A 22,426-nucleotide genomic window follows, 5' to 3' on the forward strand; every position below is an offset into this window, starting at 1 on the left:
TCGGGGACTGCTGCACAAAAACATTTACACCTTTTCTGGGCCAACCTTATATATCATAAACCTCAGTAGAGGTTTTAAAAAATTTTGGGAGGGCCAGGCCCCTCTTAGCCCCATCTTGGGTCCACCCTTGATAAGAAAAAAATAAACAACCATTATGAAGATACCATGAGGAGTGAAAAACCTATGGTCAAATGGTAGTGCATGAACGTATTCCTAGGACAGCTATTTGATGTTAGATATGATAGATAAAGACCAGACAGCAAGCTCTATTACCTTTTTATTCTTGACCTTAGACTTTGTGAGCATCTTTTCAGCAAAAACAAGACATTTACATTAGTAGAAAAGTTACCCAATAACCAAGAACCTTGAGCAATTGAATTCCAAAATCAGTTATCTGTAGGTGCTCCACCCCCTCGATGGGAGAAAAGGGAAAAACTGAAAGAAAAAGAAAGCTCTGGGTTTAGATGATATGTATCAATTGTTGGTATTTTCTTCCCTCCACCCCTTTGATCAACCTAAAAGCTACCACTGCTCCACTACCACAGTTGCTCATTTAAGATAAATGCTGGATTAGCGATTCTAAAATACAATGGATATGAACCTACAGCGTCAGATCCAGATCCGGATTTGAGTGAAGAAAAATGGTAAAGTTATTTGATTGCTGCTACACCAACTACTTTACATGAGCCACAACAAAAACAATAACCTTTTTTTTTTTACAAAATAAAATTTCTTTGGCAATCTATGATCATTTTTAAAAACTCAATAGATTTTTGACTGGGGGTTTATTTGAGTTGTGTTGCGATATGGTTGTAAAGTTGCTCTTCACTGTAATTGAGTGGAAGTTGAGATTGTAGGGCTATTTTGGTTATGAAAAGTCTGAAAGAATCATGGAATTTTAAAAAATAAAAAATAGAAAAAAATGTATATGCACCAATGTAATAGAGTATATTTGTAAGCAGGTAATAAGTCAGAACTTGATTTTATTAGAAATAATGATAAATATTTTATTTTCTATACAGTCAATGCTCCTAAGCTTCTTTCACTACCAGGAATTTGAAGCAGTGCATCCGTGCTCCATTGAATTAATACCTGTTCATATGCTGCTAACTACTCATATTTATTACTATGATTATTAGGTTCAATTAAATTTCTACATAAATAGAACTTCAATATTTAGTAATTACACCTTGCTAGAAATTATACTTATTCTTTCTGTTGAAATCTCATGATTTGTTGTTTATTGCAGTTTTAATTCAATTGAAAAACTTATTTTCTGTTATGTGTTCTTTTACTTGTAAATATACTCTGCTATTTCATTTTTGTTTATTTTCTTAGGCAAGAGAATGCAGAAACTAGAGACACTTTAGATGTCCCTCTTTCTTTTATAAGCTTGCAACTAAGGCTCAGTTTGGAAGGAGTACCAAATACAAATATGTAGAATGCAAAACTTTGTGTTTTGTATGTATTTAGACTATACATAATTGTATTTGTTCTCTTTCCAAACTGAGCCTAAGGTGCATATGTTTGTTTATGTATATTTATCTATATATGTAAGTTGATACTAAACAAGAAGTATATTAAACCAAAAAAGGAATAAAGGTAAATAAAGGCTAAGCAGCTTCGATAGAGTAGCAATACAGAGAAAAGGACTACATTGCCAAGCCAGAACCTTTTACAGTAACGTCACCATTCAAAAAGATCATCCATCAGTCAAGTCAGGAAAAGAGCAACCCCTTACAAAACTAAAATTTTTGCAGAGGAGGTACAACCACTAAAGCCACCTAAACTTTAGAACCATCCCCACATATCAACTAGAAAACTGAAAATTTGTAACCCAGTTAGTCATCCCAATCAAAATGAAACCAGTATTCATGAATCTCCTCATTTCCTTCTACCTCATCTACCTTTGCTTCTTGTATATTTTGCTAAACGTTCATTTGTGTGGCCTCTTTTTTCTTGTTATATGCTTTAGATAAATACTGGATATTCTTTACATGCAGTTTCTCTTTTCGATTTGCAGATATGTTGAAGCTGGAACCCTGATGAATAACTATGCTCACATATTTGACTTGCTTACTCGATTACGGCAGGTATGTGTCTAATCTTTTTCTAAACAATGATCTCTTGTTACTCTGGAGTCTTGGTGTCATCACATCTTCTTAGTTATTTACTTTATGGTTTAAAGTATCTCTTCATTCATTGGCTTTTGTTCATTATTACCATTTCTGCTTCTGAACATGAGGTTTTAGCTTGATGAAAGGACATTATAAAGTTGAATTTAGTCTCTGTAGTACTGTGTAGACTTGTTATTGTTCATGTTAACATAAATGCATGAACTTTAGCAAAATAAGAGAAAAAAACTACTACTTCAACATGTCACAAACTAGGAAAAAAATCTGTTGTGCTAGGTGATACAAGCATAATATACTTTCTTGACAATAAATCCGATTGATGAATGGAGAAGAGAAGAGAAGAGAAGAGAAGAGAAGAGAAGAGGAGGGAGAGAAGAAAGAAAGAAGGATTAGAGGCAATGGAACCGTGTTGGCGGTGCCAGCTTCATTATAATATATAGGGCGAAAAATATAAGGGAAATGACCCTTGTGCCCTTACTATAAGTAAATTACAATAACAGAAAAAATGCTTTAATCAACCAAACAGACCCTAACAAAATAAAATCAATTATTTCAACACTCCCCCTCAAGTTGGAGTATAGATGTCAATCATGCTCAACTTGTCATACAAATCATTATGCCGCACATGATGAAGACCTTTGGTGAAGATGTCTACAAGTTGTTCTTCTGAGTTGACTTATGGGATGCACACTTCTCCATTCACAAGTTTCTCTCTAATAAAATGATTGTCCACTTCAATGTGTTTCGTCCTATCATGGAGGACTGGATTAGTTGCAATGTTGATAGCAGCCTTATTGTTGCAATAGAGTGACATAGGGTTGCTAACTACAAAACCCAGTTCACCTAACAGATTTCTTATCCACATGATTTTAGCAACTCCATGAGACATAGCTCTGTATTCTGCTTCAGCACTAGATCTAGTCACCACACTTTGCTTCTTACTTCTCCATGTGACTAGGTTTCCCCCTACAAAGGCACAATACCCACTGGTAGACTTTCGGTCATCAACTGCCCCTGCCCAATCAGCATTAGTATATATTCCACCTTTAAATGTCCATGTTTCTGGAACAACAAACCAGCTCCGGGAAACTTCTTGAGGTATCTGAGAATTTTCTCTGCAGCTTCAAGGTGAGTTGTCCTAGGATTGTGCATGAACTGACTAAGGACACCCATTGCATAAGCAATATCAGGCCTGGTCATAGACAAATGCAAGTGTCTCCCTACAAGTCTTTGAAACTTCTTCACATCTTTCAAGAACTCTCCCTAACTGTCTCCCAGTTGATGGTTAGGTTCAATTGGTGAGTCAATTGGTCTCGCCCCTAGTTTGCCTGTATCTTCTAGTAGATCTAGTACATATTTCCGTTGGGAAATAAAGATGCCCTTATGAGAGCGGGCAACTTCAATTCCAAGGAAATAATGTAAGGGGCCTAGATCTTTCACCTCATGCTGAGTGGCTAAAAACTTTTTTAGTCTCTATATTTCAGCCTCCCAATCTCCTATGATCACTATGTCATCCACATACACAATTAGAGCTGCAATTTTCCCTTCACCTTTCTTCACAAATAGAGTGTGGTTTAACTGGCATCGTTTGAACCCCATCTGTTTGTTAGACAGTCTTGTATGCCCTTAGCTTCAATCGGATTTGATGTACTTTTATTATTTAGTGGAAATAAATTAAAGTGCATGTTTGATTCATGTTGTTTGGTGTAATTCTGTGTAAGACCCTAAAACTAGACACTTATGGAAACTTGTGTTAGTTTTAAATGTTCACAGCCATTGGATAAGTCTGGGGAGATTTATCCTGCCAAGGCTGATACTGATGTGCCACCAAGTGTTGGGATGGCTTGTTTCGGTCATCAGGGTAAGACCCAAGGCACATGCAGTATGAGATTGCTTGAACCCTTGAACCGGACCAGATTTCCAGTATTGCCCTAGACCTTGGAGACAGATGGGCAAAACTGGAAAGTTACACCTGACCCCTAGACTCGATTATGACACATCACTAAGTGTCGGATCGGGCTGTCTTTGATGTGTCAATCAGTGAGATCCTTAGTGGGGGTCAAAACCTGGACATGTTGGGGCGGTCTGAGAATTCATCTGAGTGGTCATAGTGACAGGATCAGCCCCTTTGTCGGACAATGGTAATGATCGGGAATGCACTCTCTCTGATGGAAACCAAACTGCCGGCAGTTGATTTCAATCGTTGGAATTTTGTTTTGCAAAATTTATATATATATATATATATATACATGTATATGTACGGTTTCAAAAGATTTGCAAAAGGTTTTAATTCCTAGGATCCATGTGAGTGGAGAGTGCGGCACTGTTCCTTGCAGCCGAGGGAGAGGTCTTCTTTTGTCGGGCAGTGCTTGATCATTAAGGGCTGAGAGGTTAAGTGTAAGACCATTTAGGATAATACCTGATGGGCTAATCTTGCACCTGTCCACAGTCCCTTGGTTTTTATAAGATGGCTTGGCCCAGGGACCACTTAATGTAAGTGTTGGGCCCATAGGGTCCATGTGATGGGCTCAAGGGGGTCACTGAGTCTTTCAGTGAATTCGGTTGGTCCTTGTAATAAAGGCTGGGCTGAACCCATGTGGTTGGTGTGTAGATCAATGCTTGGGTCCCACGCCATACAAAGAAGCCCAACTGGGTAGCAGATTGGAAACTAGTTAAACACTGAACACTTAATGGGCCAAAAGCCCATTTCGAACTAAGCTGATATGATCACCAGTTCATGGGGCGAATCTGAGATTAATGTTAGTAAAAGGATTGGGTCTTTGACCTTATCCACTCTAAGAGACCAAATTCAAATTAGATTTGAATCTGATAACCTCCTGATGAGATTATGAGTTAACCGACTTAATCTGCAGATAGGATTAAGATTAACCCCTATCCAAATACTGATTTGGATTGGGATAACTCCAAAAAATATTGGGAGGTTTCTTAATCAAGAAGAAAGAGGAGAAAACCCTAGCAGAAATATCAAATTTCGAACTAGGGGGTTTGAGCAAGCAAAAAACACATCCTGCATTTGAGATTTGATCTCTCACAGATTCCAGAGAGAAGAGACAGTTCTGCCCTCTTCGTCCCTGGACTTCTCCTCCTTCAACCGCCGCCAATACCTGTTGGAAGATTGGATCTTTGCAGCAACAGGAAGTCAAGAAAGCAATTCTTGACAATAGTCTTGCAAGAAAGACAATAGGATTCGGTGTTCAAGGTTTCCAGAGGGTTCTTGTGAAGAATCTAGTGTGTAGGACGCACCCTGCTGGTTCCGTTCCATCTACAACTATGTCATCTTCAGTAGAAGTGGATCTTGGTTACTTCTTTGGGCGTGAACACCAACTTTGGGAGATATTATTTCTCCGGATCAGGTATAATCCTTCCTGTTTCCTTTTGGTTCAGATCTGGTTTGTTTATGGTTCAAGTAGGATCCTTGAATAAAGTATTCTAAATTTAGGGAATATGATTCCAAGTTGGAAGAAGGTAGGAAATTTTTTTGAAATTCACCCCCCTTTCTGCACCCTTCTTGGTGTCCATTAGATGGATCCTATCATTCTTTCACTATTGAACTGCTAAGTGGAACTTACTAAACCAGGCCCGAGGAGATTGTTTTAGCCCATTTAAAGATTTTTTTTAACCTGCACACTTTCTATTCACTGCCTTTGGCACAAAAACCTAGAGGTTGGGTCATGTACACTTCCTCTTCTAAGTCACCATTCAAGAAAGCATTTTTGATGTCCAATTGGTGAAGTTCTCAATCAAGATTTGCTGCCAATGAAAGGAGAATCCTAATAGAGTTCATCTTGGGTATTGGAGCAAAAGTCTCTGCATAGTCCACTCCATATACTTGTGTAAAACCTTTTGCCACCAGGCTGGCCTTGCACCTTTCAGCAATTCCATCAGCCTTGTGTTTCACTGTGAACACCCATTTGCAACCCACTGGTTCCTTTCCTTCAGGAAGATCCCCCAACTCCCAAGTGCCACTTTTGTGTAGTGCATCAATCTCTTCCTTCATTGTATATGTCCATTCAGGTTTGGGTAAAGCTTCTGCCACATTCTTAAGAACGGGGATACTATCAACAAAGGAGAGGAATGCACGATATGAAGATGAAATATGGTCATAGGACACAAAGTGAGAGATAGGATGATTAGTGGTACAAGATCTAACACCCTTTCTCTTAGCAATAGGAACATCAAGATGATTAATGACAGGGGAATCGACATTGAGAGGAACAAGCATATCAATAGGAGCAAGTGTACCTGATTGATGGGAAGGATCAACATCCGGTGAAGCCGATGATGTTGGTTGCATAGTGTGAGGTTCCACGGCTCTTGAACTCTGTTGGCTTTTGTGGCGGCAAAGAAAGACACGGAATAGAGGAGGGTCAAGTAGAGGAGGTAGTTGAGTCTGACCTTGTTTCTCCTCAACCCTACTCCCCCCTGAGGAGAAACTAAGAAGGTTGATTCTCAAAGAAGGATACGTCGATTGAGACATAGTACCTACGAGAGGTGGGATCATAGCAACGATACCCCTTTTGAGGTAAAGGGTAACCAAGGAAAACACAAGGAATAGCATGAGGGTCAAGTTTACCCCGAGTAGGTGACAATTTATGAACAAAGCAACGACACCCAAAAACATACATTGGAATGGGGGGCAACAAAGCTTTAGGAAAAAAAACTGATGTGGGGCCTTATACTCTAGTAACCGAGATGGCATACGATTGATGATGTACATAGCACATAGAACAACATCCATCCAAAAATATTTCGGAACATTCATATGGATTAACAAGCCACGAGACTTCGAGAAGATGACAGTTTTTTCTTTCAGCAACACTGTTTTGTTGGGGTGTCCTAGCACAAGAGCTTCATTGAAGCGATCCACTCGAAGCAAAGAATTCCGTGAGATCACTATGGAAGTATTCCTTTACATTTCCGACTGGAAAATATGGATTTCAGTTTGGAACTGAGTGAACACCATGCGTTGAAAGTCTTTCACAATTTTAGGCACTCCATCTCTAGATTGCATAGGGTAAACCCAGGTGTATCTAGAGTAATCATCGATCAAGGTAATAAATTACTTATATCCAGCCTCAGTGGGTAGAGTAACAAGGCCCCAAACATTAGATTAAACAATATGAAACGAAAATTCAGATATTTTATTTCTCAAAGGAAAAAAACTCCTACAATGTTTACTCAATCGACATGTCTGACACTACAACTGACCCACTAACAAAGACTCAAACAACTTTGGAAATGTAACTTTATGACTCAAAAGAAAGATGACCAAGACGACTGTGCCATAAATAGGCTTGACTTTCACTAGACGAACTCAAGGACTCTGTAGCCACAAGACCATCTTTATTCTCCAACACGTAGAGACCATCCACCATGCTTCTTTTACCAATCGTCTTCCTCGAGGCCAAATCCTGAAACACACATGAAGACGGAAAAAAGTAACTGAACAGTTAAAGGAGTGAGTAATACTAATGGAAAACAAATTTATAGGTAATTTAGGAATACGTAGTACATTATAAAGGGTAAGGTCGAGTGGGAGAGATATGGTTCCTTGGCTAGCTATGGTGGAGAAAGAACCATCAGCTAGTCTCACCTTATCTCTCCCAGAGAGAAGATTGTATGCCTGAAATAAGTTTGACTTACCGATCATGTGGTTTGAGGCTACGGAGTCAATTATCCAAGGGGAATCAAAGGTATGGGATGACACATGGAAGGCAGTGGCAGTGTTACCCGATGCAAACACGAAAGAGGTAGGAGTAGGACCAGAATTCATCTGGCGAAGAGTCCTACCATATAACTCCAAATGGTCACAGAAGGAGTTGATGATCTCGTCTTTAGGGTCAGAATTGGGATGCCTTCCCTGAGTTACCATGGGACCAGTCTCTTGAGATGCCATATTAGTTGAGTTATACTTTTTCTGATTTTACTGACTTGGTTTCTTGCCCTGATCAGTTGTTGACTTCTTGCCCAAATCCTGTGCCCATTTAGGTTTTCCATGGAGATCCCAACATGTATCTCTGGTGTGTCTTGTCTTCTGGCAGTGAGTGCACCAAAGTTTACTCTTATCATCTGTTCTCTTCTGAGAGTCGCCCTTCTTAAAACCACCTCCGACATTAGTATCTGAACTTCCTCAGACAGCTAGGGTGACTAGCTCCCCCTTTGTACGATTCATCACATTTCTTCTACTCTCTTTTGACTGGACTAAGGTATAAACCTCCTGAACTGATGACAAGTCTTTACTTCCCAAGATCTGCACCCTGATGGACTCATATGAAGGATTCAGTCCCAAGAGGAAGGCAAATACCTGCCGCTGAGATACAAGTGACTTATATGCCTCTGCATCTTCATCACACTTCCAATTTACATTTCGATAGTGATCAAGTTCTTTCCATATTGATGTCAGATTTGAATAGTACACTGAGAGACTCCTTTCCCCCTGCTTGCAAGTGGATGATTCAACTTGCACTTAGTATATCTTGGCATAGTGTCTTTGCTCTGAATAGGTGGACTTTGCTTGTTCCCATATTTCACAAGTAATTTTAGCTCACATAAATGTCTTTCTTACCTGTGGTAGCATGGAAACCAAGAGCCATGACATCACCATACTATCATATTCAACACTTCTGTTCTTCGGTTCCTTCACTTTCCCATTGATGTATCATATTTTTCCCCTAGCAGTGATGTAGAGTTTTATTCCCCTAGACCATTCAAGGTAATTCAGACAGAAGAAAAACAACCTTTTGAAAAGAAAGGACTGTTTAAGAAGTTGCAGAAAATCAAAAGAAAGTAGTAGAAATTAGGTTTCTAGAAGAGAGAAGAAGAAGAAAAAGGTGGTGGCAACTAGGGTTCAGAGAGAGATTTTCAAACATAACCTCCTCTCTTACTCCCTTAGTTCTATTTCATTAAGTTAAACTTTAGTAATTTACAGAGAGGCCCCTAGTTGGGCAGAAAATTAAAAAACATAACGTAAGAAAGAATAAAGCCCAAATTGAGGCCCATTACAGTAAAGAACATAAAAGATAAAAAAAGGATAAACAGCCTATGGGCCATTCGGCCCATCTTCTCTACACAGACCATCAAAGGGAATAACAGCCATGGGGAAACTCATATCCATTCCCCCATTCACTCAATTTTGACTTTTTGAAATCCCTAAAGTAGCAGAGTTCTCAGATGACATGGTCAACACAAAATTTTTGATCTAAAACCTCAAATTAGGATCCCTCCTTATATCAGAACAAAAAGCTCCACACACAACAAGTGATCAGTCCACACACACTTCCGTTTTGGACTTAATTTGAGCACAAGAACAACACCAATTTCCAGAAAAACAATATGACAATACTGATTTTCAGACCTGTACAGAATAGCATTCCCAACCTACTAGTTTTCCAGAAGGCCTACAAGCATTAATCACTAGGAGAGATCCTTACACACATGACATCAAGTCAACAAGCAGAAAAAACAGGTCATACGTGACCTACAACCACCTTTTCACAGGTACAGGATCACACGATCCAAAACAAATAGAGGTATAAACCTCACAAGGGTCTGCCGACATTTAGTGGTTCAGATTCATTCGTTTTTCTCTTGGTACACGACCAAGGGAAGGAAAAAAAATAGGGCTGTACTAGTTGCAGATCTGATTCGATCAACCTAGATTTAATCCTCTATTCTGCCCAGATTCAACAACTTGGAGAAGAAACTTGATCTCCCAGATTCAATGGCCGCGCTCTGATACCATCTTGATAATAAATCCGATTTGAAGAATGAAGGAGAAGAGAAGTGAAGAAAAGAGGAGGAAGAAGATAAGAAAGAAAGGAGAAGGATTAGAGGCAATGGAACCGTGCTAGCGGCGCTAGCTTCATTATAATATAAAGGGCGAAAAATATAAGGGAAATGACCCTTGTGCCCCTACTATAAGTAAAGTACAATAACAGAAAAAATGATTTAATCAGCCAAACAGACCCTAACAAAATAAAATCAATTATTTCAACATACTTGAACACTTGCATTTATGGGATTAATATTGATTTTAAGCTAACTTCTATCGTTGGAGTTGAAGCACTGGTATTCAAAAACAAAAATAGAAGAAAATGATCTCCTTGACAATCAGGGTACAATCAATGTTTTAAAACGTGGAGGTGTGACTCAAGGCATTCCACTACCTGGAGGTGTGAGGCGTAGTTCATAATGTAGAAGGCATAAGCCTCCCAAGTGTAAGGAGGCATAAGCCTCAAGCATGTATTTTATTTATTTATTTATTATTATAGTGGGTATATTACTAAAAGATAAATGTAGAAGGCGTAGTTCATTTGTCAAATTGTCAATAACTCATTATTTGAGTTCTATCTCAAGTTTTCAACTCAACTTCATTTCCACTCCAAGAAACAACATAGTAACATACAATTCTTGATTCAACTATGCAATATAGGTCACAAAAAAAAAAAAAAAACTCGAAGGACTGAAACTCAATCAAAAAGGCTCTAAATCATCATCTTCCAAAAGAACAAGGGCATCATCATCGGCTTCAATAGTTGCATCTACATCATATGGTTCATTTCTCCCTATTTCATCATCTTCATCCTCATTAATCAAATTTAATTCAACACTCTTGCCTTTCCTTGTCCCTATAAACAAAGTCCAATTGCAATATAACAATATGCCACCTCACTCATAATAATCCTTAACTATAAAATTAATTAGACCACTAGAAATCTCGAATAGAACCATTACACATTAATTATTACTTTGAGATTCAGTGATTTGAGCCTTTTGACTTCTACCATCAACAGTCTTGTTACCACTATCACATAGGCCCCTCTTTCTTCCACTTGATCCTTCTTTGATAGTAGGGGCTGTTGGCTCTACTAGATCTCTATTTGCATCTTCAACCACCTCAGTTGCAACAATTTCAAGGCCCAAAGTGTAATTATCCACCAAAGAAGGATTAGTTGTAAGAACTGGATCATCAATTTTAGTAATCCATTCATCCTCCTCCTCCACATGTTGTGTCAAAATGGGATCAATATGTTTCTTTCCCTTAACTTCATATTATACATCACAAAAACTTAAGTATTTAACCTTTATCCACCCAAGAAGGATTAGTTGGAAGAACGGGATCATCAATTTTAGTAATCCATTCATGGTCCTCCACATGTTGTGTCAATTTTAGTAATCCATTCAATTTTAGTAATCCATTCAATTCTAGATATAGCCTTTCCCCCTCTTCTAGACTCTAGATGAAATAGAGATTAGACTTTGGAGAAATGATCAAATTGCAACACCTAATCAAATTAAAAAGAAGTATGAGTTAAATACTTCAATCCATCACTTAAAGTTTCTTGTTTCTACTTTCTACAAGCATTAAGATTCAAGTGATTCAAAATCACAACTTCAAAATAAAAAATTTAAATACTTAATAATTGAAAATTTGATATATAACAAAAACAAAGTATAAATAAGTACAAAGAGTTTTTGTTAGATTATTTTAATTTCTATATTCTACGTCAATAACAGAATAAAGTCAATAGACTAAATTAACATGTCTAAGGTTCAGTAATTCCAACTTAAAAATTAAAAATATTATTTAGTCAGACATGAGAGAAAATAGACTAAGATGGTTTGGTGATGTGCACAGAAGACCATCAACGGAATCCGTAAGTGTTTTATTGCAAGTTGAAGTGGCTAAAAGGGTGAAGGGATAAGAGGTCCATCATATGGATGGCCGAACCCTACAGGAAGGTTGGGCGAAATTTAAAAAATTTCTCTCTCCCTTGTGGGAATCACATTCCCTATTTTAGAAAATTGCGTTTTCAAGGATCAATCTTGAACCTAAACCAGACCAGATCTGAAACCAAAAGGGAGTGGAGGGTTATACCTGATACGAAGTAACACTAACCTCCAATGAAGGTGTTCACGCCCAAGGAAAGATCCAAAGATTGCTTCCACTGAAGATGACACAGTTCAGGATGAAGCAGAATTAGCAAGATGTCTCTTCAATAAGAATCTGATGGAGGGACAGTGATCACGACTTCTGATTACCTTTTCTACCAAAAGGTAATATCAAGAACACTTCTTGATTGCTCCCATAGGTGGAGATCAAACTGGTATGGCGGCAAGAGCAGGGGAGACAGTGTAGTCTAACTGTGTTGTCTCTCTGAATTCAGCAGTCAGATTGGTTTCTGTTGTGTTTTGAGGGTTTGTCCTGCTCTCCTATTTATAGCCTTAAAGAGGGGTTCTCCTAATCCCATTAGGAGTTTCCTAATCCAAATCTTGTATTTGGATCTGGACTCTCTTTAAGAGATAAGGATAATCCCTTATCTTATTTGCAGATAAAGATCAGCCCTCCTAATCTAATTAGGAGTTTCTTGATCCAAATCTCTATTTGGACCTAGACTCTCTGAGTGGATAGGGACAATCCCTTATCATATCTACTGATCTAAATCCCATAACCACCCCTTTTTAATTAATCTCATTAAGCCAGTTCGAATTGGGCTTTAGGCCCATTAAGTCCATCTGCTCACTTACCCTCCAAACTGCTGCCCAGATAAAGCCTAGCCTCTGTTACAAGGCCTGGCCGAATTCATTGTAGGAGATAGTGAACCCCTGAGTCCATCACCATGGGCTCTTAATGGGCCCAACATTTATACTAAATGGTCCCTGGGTCAAGCCACCTTATAAAAACCCAAGGACTATGGGCAGATGCAAGATTAACCCATTAGGTATTACCCTCAATGGTCTTACACTTAACCTCTCAGCCCATAATAATCAAACACTGCCCGACAAGAGAGACCTCTCCCTCGGCTGCAAGGTACAGTGTTGCACTCTCTGCTCACATGGATCCCGGGAATTAAAACCTTTTGCAAACATTTTGAAACCATAATATATATATATAATATATATATATATATATATATATATATATATATATATGTATATCTCTATATAAATATATTTTGCAAAAACAAATTTCAACGGTTGAAATCGACTGCCGACAGTTTTGGTTTCCGTCAGAGAGTGCATCCCAATCATTCACTTTGTCCCAACATACCCAGGTTTTGACCCCCTCTAAGGATCTCACTAATTGGCATATCAAAGACAGCCCAATCCGACACCTAGTGCAATACTGGAAAACCCACACTGCATGTGCCTCAGGTCTCCAGGTCTAGGGGTCAGGTGTAACATTCTAGTTTTGCCCATCTATCTCCAAGTTCTAGGGCAATACTGGAATTCTGGTCCGGTTCAAGGTTTAAAGAAAACCCACACTACATGTGCCTCAGGTCTCACCCTGGCAGCTGAGACAAGCCACCACAACCAACTTGGCGGCACATCAGTGTTAGCCTTGGCAGGATAAATCTCCCCAGATCTATCCAACGGCTGTGAAGATTCTAAACTAACACGAGTCTCGTATGTGTCCAGTTTAAGGGTATTACACAGAAGCACACCATGATAATATGAATCAAATATGTACTTTATTCATTTACATTAAATGTCATAATTTACATCATTCTGATTGGAGCTAAGGGCATATACTGTCTAACAAAGGGTTAGGGATAGACCAAAAGGGACATGGGTAGAAGTAGTAAGAAATGATTTAAGCACCAAAAATTTAATAATGGACATGGGTTTAAACAGGAAAGAATGGTGAAACAGGATTCATGTAGCCAACCCCACATAGTTGGAACCAGATAAGGCATGGATGATGATGGTGATATTTTAGAGTGGTTAAAGAAGGAAGACAACGACACAATTGATGAAGGTCCATTCTGTGAAAAAATAGGGGAGGTAAAGGTGATAAAAAAAAGAAATGACAATAACTTGTCCATGATGAAGCTTACTGTGATAGTAATAAAGAAGATAATAACATTGAAGACTATTAGATCAAGGAAAAGGCAAAGAGTCAGCAAAATTTAGGTATTAATATAAAGCTGGTGGCTGCATTATCAAAATCTAAGTACTTAAACTGTATGCGAAACTAGATGAACATTAACATTCCTTTTTTTTCCAGTTTTGTGGCATCTTATCTTCCCCAACAACCATGAATAACCCTATAATAAGACTATGGAGAGAGAAGTTAAGATGAATCGCAGAAGCGCAATGGGGTCAAGAGAAAGGAGTCATGTTCACCATTAACTATGCTAAGCCATTTGAAGGATAGTGTTATCACATCAGTGAAGTTCTAGGAGAGGATCAAGGTGGGTTGTAAGGCTGGGGCACTCGAAGACTCCATTACCATTGTCTGTGAACAAATGCACTTATACCTCTGCCAGTAACTTGTTATGCCAGGTTTGGAATATAAAGGGCCACTGCCAATGTTTTTTCCAACCTCTCTGGGATAATACAACATGCAACATCAGCTCCAACTCCAAGTGATTGCTTAAAATGTTAATGAAAAAACACTACTTTAACATTTCAAGAAAGATGGAGGGGATAAAGACTGGAAATCCAGATCAAGTTTTACTTAGTTATCAATTATTTTTCTTTGATTTTTATATTAGAACTATTATTGCATTTACCAAAATTTAAGCCATTTTTTGTTCAAAACAAAAAATGGAAACAGACATTGCATGATGACAAGAGAAGTGTATTTGAACTCATTATTGCTTAGAGCATTTTAGGATGAGGAAGAAGCTATACTAACCATTAAACCTTGGGCTAAGAAATTGCTGTTACCTGGAAATCTTTTTTTTTTTTTTTTTTTTTTTTTTTTTTTAAAGTAGGTGCATTGTTGCATCTATAGGTTCACCTACCTATCAGAAAAGGACAACATGCAGGATTAGGAGATAAGTTATTTAGCTCCATGCATTGGCACTAGCCTGTACCACATATTGCAAGTTTGCAACAACTGTTGGCTCCTAGTATCTTCTTGTTTGAGGAATGGAAGTTTTATGAGAGATGGGTCAGCATTTTATTGTATCTAGTTTGGTAGATTGGACTGGACTTTACTACCCATCATGAGCTCTAAAAGTGAGATATTTAGGTATAGATTTAGAGACATATGATACCTTCTTTCCTCTAAAACCCACAGAATTATTGCTTTTGTACAAAGGGCTCAAAACTTCCCTTGAAGAAATTAAGAGACCTTCAATTTCAAGAGTATAGATTTCTTGTGTATTAAGGAGCTAGACAGAATGAAACCTAGTAGATATCACAATTTTACTAGATGTTAAAATTAAAAATGGTTAGTTGATACTATACTCCTTGCATGTCAAGAAAATATTGAGGGAGCCATTATTTTCCTTTTTTTCTGGGAACAAAAAGCATTGACTTTTACTGGAACATGAGTTACTTGTATATTTCTTATGTAGAAATTTGATACAATCATACAATACCTAAGCTGAATCAGATTCCGGTTTGAGCAGTTGCTGTTCTTGGTTACTTAGACCTTCATCATCTGATCAGTACCAACAATCAGAGAGATTTTGGGGATGTTAAGAGACACCCCCAGAGAGATTATATGCTTGAAATTCCATGGAGCTTCTTTCCATGAACATAGCCAACAAATCACCACTTGGCAGTCCCCCTCCATATTATATTGTTCAGATTACAAGCAGCTTCTAGCTTCAAACCCTGCAAGACCGACATTAATTTTGCCCTCTCTGAGTTTCTGAGTAAAATCCTCTCATCAGCATCTCTCATTATCCCCCTTCCCTCTGGGATATTCCAAAATTGTAACCATCAGAATTTAATTTTAATTTTTCCTCTTCAGGAGGGAACCGCACCTCTCCAAGTCATCCTTCTATTCATAGACACCATATGCTGCCACCCTCAACTAATCATTTCATAGATGTCCCTTCTGACATCAATAATCAACTATAAATGCAAAACTAACTGAGAAAAACTATGAAAATAATCAAAACATGATTAAAGGAAAATGATGAGATAAGGGGTGTGAATGCTTCTTTCTTGTTCTTTTTAGGCTTCTCACGTGCTTCCTCATACTTTGTTTTATGGAAAAAGAAAAAAAGTGAAAGAACGAAAACAAATGATAACATTGTTGGCTCTTCATTCAGTCTGAGCTCAATAGGTTTCTGAGTAGTGAGTGCAAAGTAGTTTTCTTTTCTTGGATTTCTTAAAAATCAGCTTTAGCTGGAACATAGCAAATGTGTTACTCAGGTTGAATTGGCTCACTGAGCTTCAAAGTCTTCTTGATGACCTTATCTCTATAACTTTGCACTTATATCGTACAAAAAACTAAAGTAGCTGAGAGGATGCTGTTGAGGTGGATGAGAGTGGCAAATTAGAAAGGACAGAATTAGAAACAAGCACATCTCATAGAATTTAGGAATTCCCCAATGGGTAACAAGATATGGGAATGTCAAGTGAATGGGTTTCCATGTGTATAGATGACTGATGACTGCACCAGTAAATAGTTACTTGGTGCATGTAAAAGCTCTTATAGAGTAAATGGAAGACTAAAGAAATATCAGCTGAAGCAATAATAGGTAATTTATCTGAGGACTTACAGAATACAGACTTTGATAGAGCAAAATTGTGGGACAAAATTCGTTATACTGACCCTAGATATTTGGTAATAAGGCTTCAGTGGGTTAAAAGGAGTGCTAACTCCTTTGCTGATGCCTTAGCTAAACAGGGGGTAGGAAGGGCATATTCATTGTGGGCATGCTTGTAAATCTTTGATTGTACTTTGTCTGTTCTTGGGGTGGGCTAAGAGAATTCACCCCTTCTCTTGGATGCTGAGTTCATAATTTTCTTCTTTAATGAAATTTTGGTTATTGATCAAAAAAAAAAAAAAACAAAAAACACTGACCCTAGATAGTTGGTATTAAGGTTGAGCTGAGTTGGTAACTCTTTCACTGGCTGACTTCTTCCAATTCATTTGGCTAATTTTTCTCTTGTAATTCCATAGGCAGTTGATCATCCATACCTTGTGGTCTATTCTAAAACAGCAGCATTAAGGAATGGAAGTGCAACAGATGCTTGTATTGGTGAACAAGATTGTGGCATTTGCCATGATGCAGCAGAGGAGCCAGTGGTTAGCTACTGTTTTTAATCCTCTTGTCATTTTACTATTTTCTAACCTGATCACCCTTTAATTTACATGCAGTCCATTTAATTGTCTTCTAAGCCTCTTTCTGTTTTAGGTTACTGCTTGTGCACATGTTTTCTGTAAGGCTTGTTTGGTGGATTACTCTACAACCTTGGAACAAGGTTCATGCCCATCGTGCTCAAAACCACTTACTGTTGACTTCACAGCAAAGATGAATGCAGAGTACCAGGGTACTAAAACAACCATCAAGGGTTATAGACATTCAAGTATTCTGAGTAGAATTTGTCTTGAAGATTTCCAGACGAGCACAAAAATTGATGCCTTGGTATGGATGCTTTGCTACAATTTTTTCTTTTGTTTTTCTTCTTTTTCATTTCAATCATCTTTCATTAATGAAACATCATTGAAGGAAGGAGAGATGGTATAACAAACTTGGAATATAATTCCATCTCTACCATATCACCATTTATACCATTACTAGTTAATGAGCCTCCTTGCTGCTACCAATGAAAACTATTTTGATAGAATTCATTAAAGAGACTAACGTTGACTGCACTGAGACCCAGGAAAAAACCTATCAACGGTGCACCTTTAGGTCTCTTTATTGTCATTAATATAGCATATTGTCAACGCTACCAGGTTCTGGATCCCAAGGATCTTTCATCTGAATTGTGGCTTTATTTTAACCCTTATACATTTATTTGATTGAGATCAAACTTCATTAATAAATAATAATCAACAAAGATGAAAATATGAAACAAATCTGAGCACCCACACGGAGCTAGATAAAAGCCTCTAAAGGGCCAAAATAACACTGAGAAACTACATAAAAAGGATAAAAATAGCTATATTAAGAGATATGCCCTCCCCTATCCTTTATCTAGCTAGACTATCTGCTAGAATGTTGGCAGACCTCCAGATCCACCTGAACAAGATGATATTTGATGCCAGAGATATAGACTCTTGCACAAAGTGCCAGAAAATCCATTGGTCCTCACCACCATATCTGACCCTGCCAGTTATCATCTGAGAATCTCTCTTTGCTTACACATGCTGAACTCCTAAAATCGACATAAGCCCTGCTAATTGCAGCAATGATTTTAACTGAACCCTGATACAGCTTCCTAGGCCAAATGGTCCTAGAAAGGTCAATAAAATCTCACTTGGTTCATTTATGAAATCTTTCACCCCAAAGGACCTGGAATAGCCATCAAACTTTAGTTTTAATACTCCTTGAGGTGGAGGCAAATCTTGCTTGGGCATCTGTCTGGATGTGGATGAATTCATGATATGAGCCCACCCATAATTCATGTTGTCTATATATGGTAGTCTCTAAATTCCCTCCTAGTGTGCAGCAAGTGGGTTAGTCTAATAGTAATATCATCTGTCAGCCAATCTTAACCCTTCTACTGTTTAATCCAAAAATTACAGCATTAGATTTCTACCTTAATTAAAACACAGAAATCTGAAAACGGAAACCTAGTAGATAATAATATATGCTTCTTTTATGCAACCTGAGAATGCAAGTGGTAGGATCTTCCAAATAACTTCCTCCCCTCCACGGGGCATGGCTTTACCAAATATAGCACTAGCACACAGTAATGAGAATTTTCTTTTGTATAAAATAATCAATAAGATCAAATTTCTGTTGATATGGAAAAAGGATAGCCCAGTAAACAAAATATATGTATAAACTTTCTCACGCCCCTTCTAGCTAGCTCATCAGTCATGGTCTTATATTCTCATTGAGATGATGTATCAACTACAGGCCCAAATCTGCTCTATTAGCCTATCTGGTTGCATTAGCTGAACCATACAGACTGAAAGCATGGAATCACATTGAACACTTTCTGTAATACCTGATTGCCCATAAAACCATCATGTTGACCTTCAGAGCATCAGTGTTTCCAATTGGGACACTCGAAAATCAGATTGGTGTGTAATTAGCCCTCTGATCCTAGCCATGCTGGACCGTTCAGATTACCAAGGGAACTGTAGTCAACAAAGAGCATAATCTGTCCACATGGGATCCAAAATGGGAGGCCACTTGAGATGGTGGTGTGGGCCATAGAGCTAAGGATCTCCATTCTCCACAACTCTACCACGTTCAGGTGGAGCTAAGAGAAATGTTTTCAAGAATGTGATATGCATACGTTGTAATCATTCATCTAGAGTTTTTCTTTCTTTGTTTTCCTTTTTTTTTTTTCTTTTTGCTTGAAATGTGGATTTGTGCATTTTTCTGAATTGATTTTGCATTCCCCAAATCCTTGGAAACTTATACCTACCATGCGATGCAGCACTAGTGAGCTTCAATGCCCATGGCTATTGGTCAACTATAGTGCCCACATACCTCACAACCATAGTAGCTTCCCTCTATATAAGCCTATTTACTCTGCCCATATGTAAGTTCACTCTGTGAATATACAAATGCAGATTCCAAAGTGATAAGATCAGAAAAACTTCTGATAATTTTGTAATTTTGTTTTATTTATTGCTTTGCAGGGAAATCTAGCTTTCTCCTATGAAAAGGCATTATGCCCTCTTTTTCTTTTAGAGTGAATGAATATTTCAAAGATTCAGTTCTGCAACTTTGTTGTTGTTGTTGAGAAGTGAGACTCTTCTCCTTGATGATGGGATTCCATCATATCCATCCTCTATGTTGGTGAGACTCCAATCCTGAGGTGGGTTGGGTATTGTGAGTACCTTTTCCTCTCTGAGTGTGTGTTTCTCCAGTTCTCTGTCCATTTTCTTCCACATTGTTTTCTTTCCACTGTGGCAATTCTCCATTGAATTGACTTCAAGCTCTTACCAATTTTACAACTTAAAGCATCTAGTTGGCTTGGATTTATGCACTGGCACCACCTTATTTCAAAGAGAAATTGAAAGATATTTCAGTTAATATTGGCATGATAATATGCACAAAGCAAATAGTAGCATGCATAATGCAAACCTGCAGGCATAGAGTGTCATGTATGCCTAGGAAATCATGTAAAGGAAAAAGACAAGTTTATTAGGCATTGTAGTTAGTCTTAACAATTTTTTTTTCTGCATCAAATGCTCGAAAGGAAATGATTCATGTAACCTTTTGAATCACTTTGTCATTGGATTACATTACAAATGCTTCTTTATCCCAATTTAATTAGACTCAGTTTTACCTATCTATTTATTTTTCACTTATTGATGGTTGAATTTCAATTGTTCCCAAGAGGGAAGAAATCAGATTCATGATTGAGAGAGATGGTTCTGCGAAGGGGATTGTTTTTAGCCAGTTCACATCATTCTTGGATTTGATAAGCTATGCCCTCCATAAGGTAAAGTAAAACTTTCTTTCTGTTTTTTTTTTTTTTTTTTTTTTTTTTCGGTAGAACAGATTTTTCTTAATTATATCTTTAGAAAGCACACCTAAAATAGATGCTTAACCATTTTTTTGTATTTGCAGTCTGGCTTAAATTGTGTTCAATTAGTGGGAAGTATGAGCATGACTGCCAGAAATTCTGCCATAAAGAGATTTACTGATGATCCAGACTGCAAGATTTTCCTTATGAGCTTGAAAGCTGGTGGTGTTGCTCTCAATCTAACCGTTGCATCACATGTAAGCGTCTAAGTGGCCTTTCTCATTATGGTTATTGATTTTTTTTTTTCCATTTTACCTCGGGTGGGGGGGGGGTAACTAGCAATCCTCCAATACACAAATTCATTTTATTCTCGAAATGCCTTGGATGGTTGTGGAGTTGATCGTTTCTCAGTAGGGATAGTTGAATAAGCTGTGTTTCTCTGATATGGACATGATGCACATATAGAGGTTGGGAAATACCATGCATAGGGTCTTGTCTATGAGATTTCTTGGAAATTCTTACCCATTCTTTACATGATCCTATCTTTTGAAGGAGTACAAATACAAATATGTAGAGTACAAAACCTTGTATTTTGTATGTATTTGTACGTACATATTTGTATTTGTACTCCTTCCAAACTGAGCCTAAGAAACATAATTTCATATAAAAACTTGGAAGTTAGAACAATCACCCGAAGCTTTCTTTGCCCCATTCCCAAGTTTGGCTGTACAACACCACCCTCCCCTTTGCAAGCCCTCTCCATGTCGGTGAGACAGCTAGGGCATCATCTTCCAGTCCTCGTGTCCTTATACTCATCCTACCCCATTTTCCCAAAATGTATACCAAACTGAGGCAGGAAGAACGCTTCTATGTGCTCTCTCTCTCTCTCTCTCTCTCTCTCTCTTGTGCCAGTCTCTGTTGCTAAGGTGCCAGTTAAATGTCATCATATTCCTTTATGCAGTATTTAGCAGTACTGGTACTCTTTCTCCCTTGTAGTTATGAAGATTGTCCTCGATTTTGATGTTTAGTTTTCTTAAATGATACTGCTTAGGTTTTCCTGATGGATCCTTGGTGGAACCCAGCCGTGGAGAGGCAAGCCCAAGATCGAATCCATCGGATCGGACAATACAAACCAATCAGGTGCAACTCATCTTGTCCTCTCTAATCCTGTATTCCCACCAAACACACCAAATCATGGACTATTTATCTCTTGGGAAAAGAAAGATGTAAAGAAAAGAAATTTTAATTGTGCATATTTCTCTAGGATCGTAAGGTTCATAATTGAGGACACCATTGAAGAGAGGATTCTTAAATTGCAAGAGAAGAAGGAATTGGTGTTCGAAGGGTAAGTTCAATTTGTTTTCTAGGAGTTTGAAGTGTATATCTTCTGATGGTATTTTACCTGCATCATACCATACTTTAACAGGACTATAGGTGGTTCTTCTGAGGCTCTGGGAAAACTAACAGCAGAGGACTTAAGGTTCTTGTTCACCACCTAAGCGGGAATTTCTCGCAAGATTCCAAATAATCTCTTAGATGAATTGTTACCACGTAGGAAGTAATCGGGTTGAAAAGTGTAGGAAACTGAGATCTCGTTTTCTCATGAAATGGAGTGTCTTGTAAGTAATTAGGTCTGTAATCCTCTCAATATCAGAGGCTGCTTGGAAGTACGAGGATTGTTTTTCTGGTTATACAAACTTTGTATATTGAGATGTGATAGTTCTTGTATATATCTTTTAATTCCTGTAATTCTGAGCATCTGTAAATGCAATTATTTCTTTGGGTTGTGAAAAAGAATTGATAATTAGTGATAGACTTAAAACAGCTTATTCATGGTATTCTCCACTTCACCAATAAATAGTCAGTCAGTGGTTTACAGCCTTTTCAACAACTTAAATACGGTATAATAATAATAATAATAATTG

The 22,426-nt window shown here is 37.9% G+C and overlaps 1 protein-coding gene across 1 annotated transcript in view; it reads left to right on the forward strand.

Moving 5' to 3' along the window:
* The window catches only part of LOC148878290 (Helicase protein with RING/U-box domain-containing protein), a 55,245-nt gene extending 32,950 nt beyond the window's left edge, over positions 1–22,295 (forward strand). The window contains exons 9-16 of the mRNA XM_088952435.1: positions 2,024–2,093; positions 17,026–17,151; positions 17,261–17,491; positions 20,373–20,477; positions 20,606–20,758; positions 21,553–21,641; positions 21,766–21,846; positions 21,928–22,295. Coding sequence (XP_088808561.1) covers positions 2,024–2,093; positions 17,026–17,151; positions 17,261–17,491; positions 20,373–20,477; positions 20,606–20,758; positions 21,553–21,641; positions 21,766–21,846; positions 21,928–22,000 — 928 coding nt within the window. The 3' untranslated portion in view covers positions 22,001–22,295. The remainder of the gene's footprint in view (positions 1–2,023; positions 2,094–17,025; positions 17,152–17,260; positions 17,492–20,372; positions 20,478–20,605; positions 20,759–21,552; positions 21,642–21,765; positions 21,847–21,927) is intronic.
* The last annotated feature ends 131 nt before the right edge of the window (positions 22,296–22,426 follow it).

Source organism: Nelumbo lutea, chromosome 1 (assembly GCF_056320005.1).
Source record: "Nelumbo lutea isolate HS-2025 chromosome 1, American lotus-T2T, whole genome shotgun sequence".
Lineage (NCBI taxonomy): Eukaryota > Viridiplantae > Streptophyta > Magnoliopsida > Proteales > Nelumbonaceae > Nelumbo > Nelumbo lutea.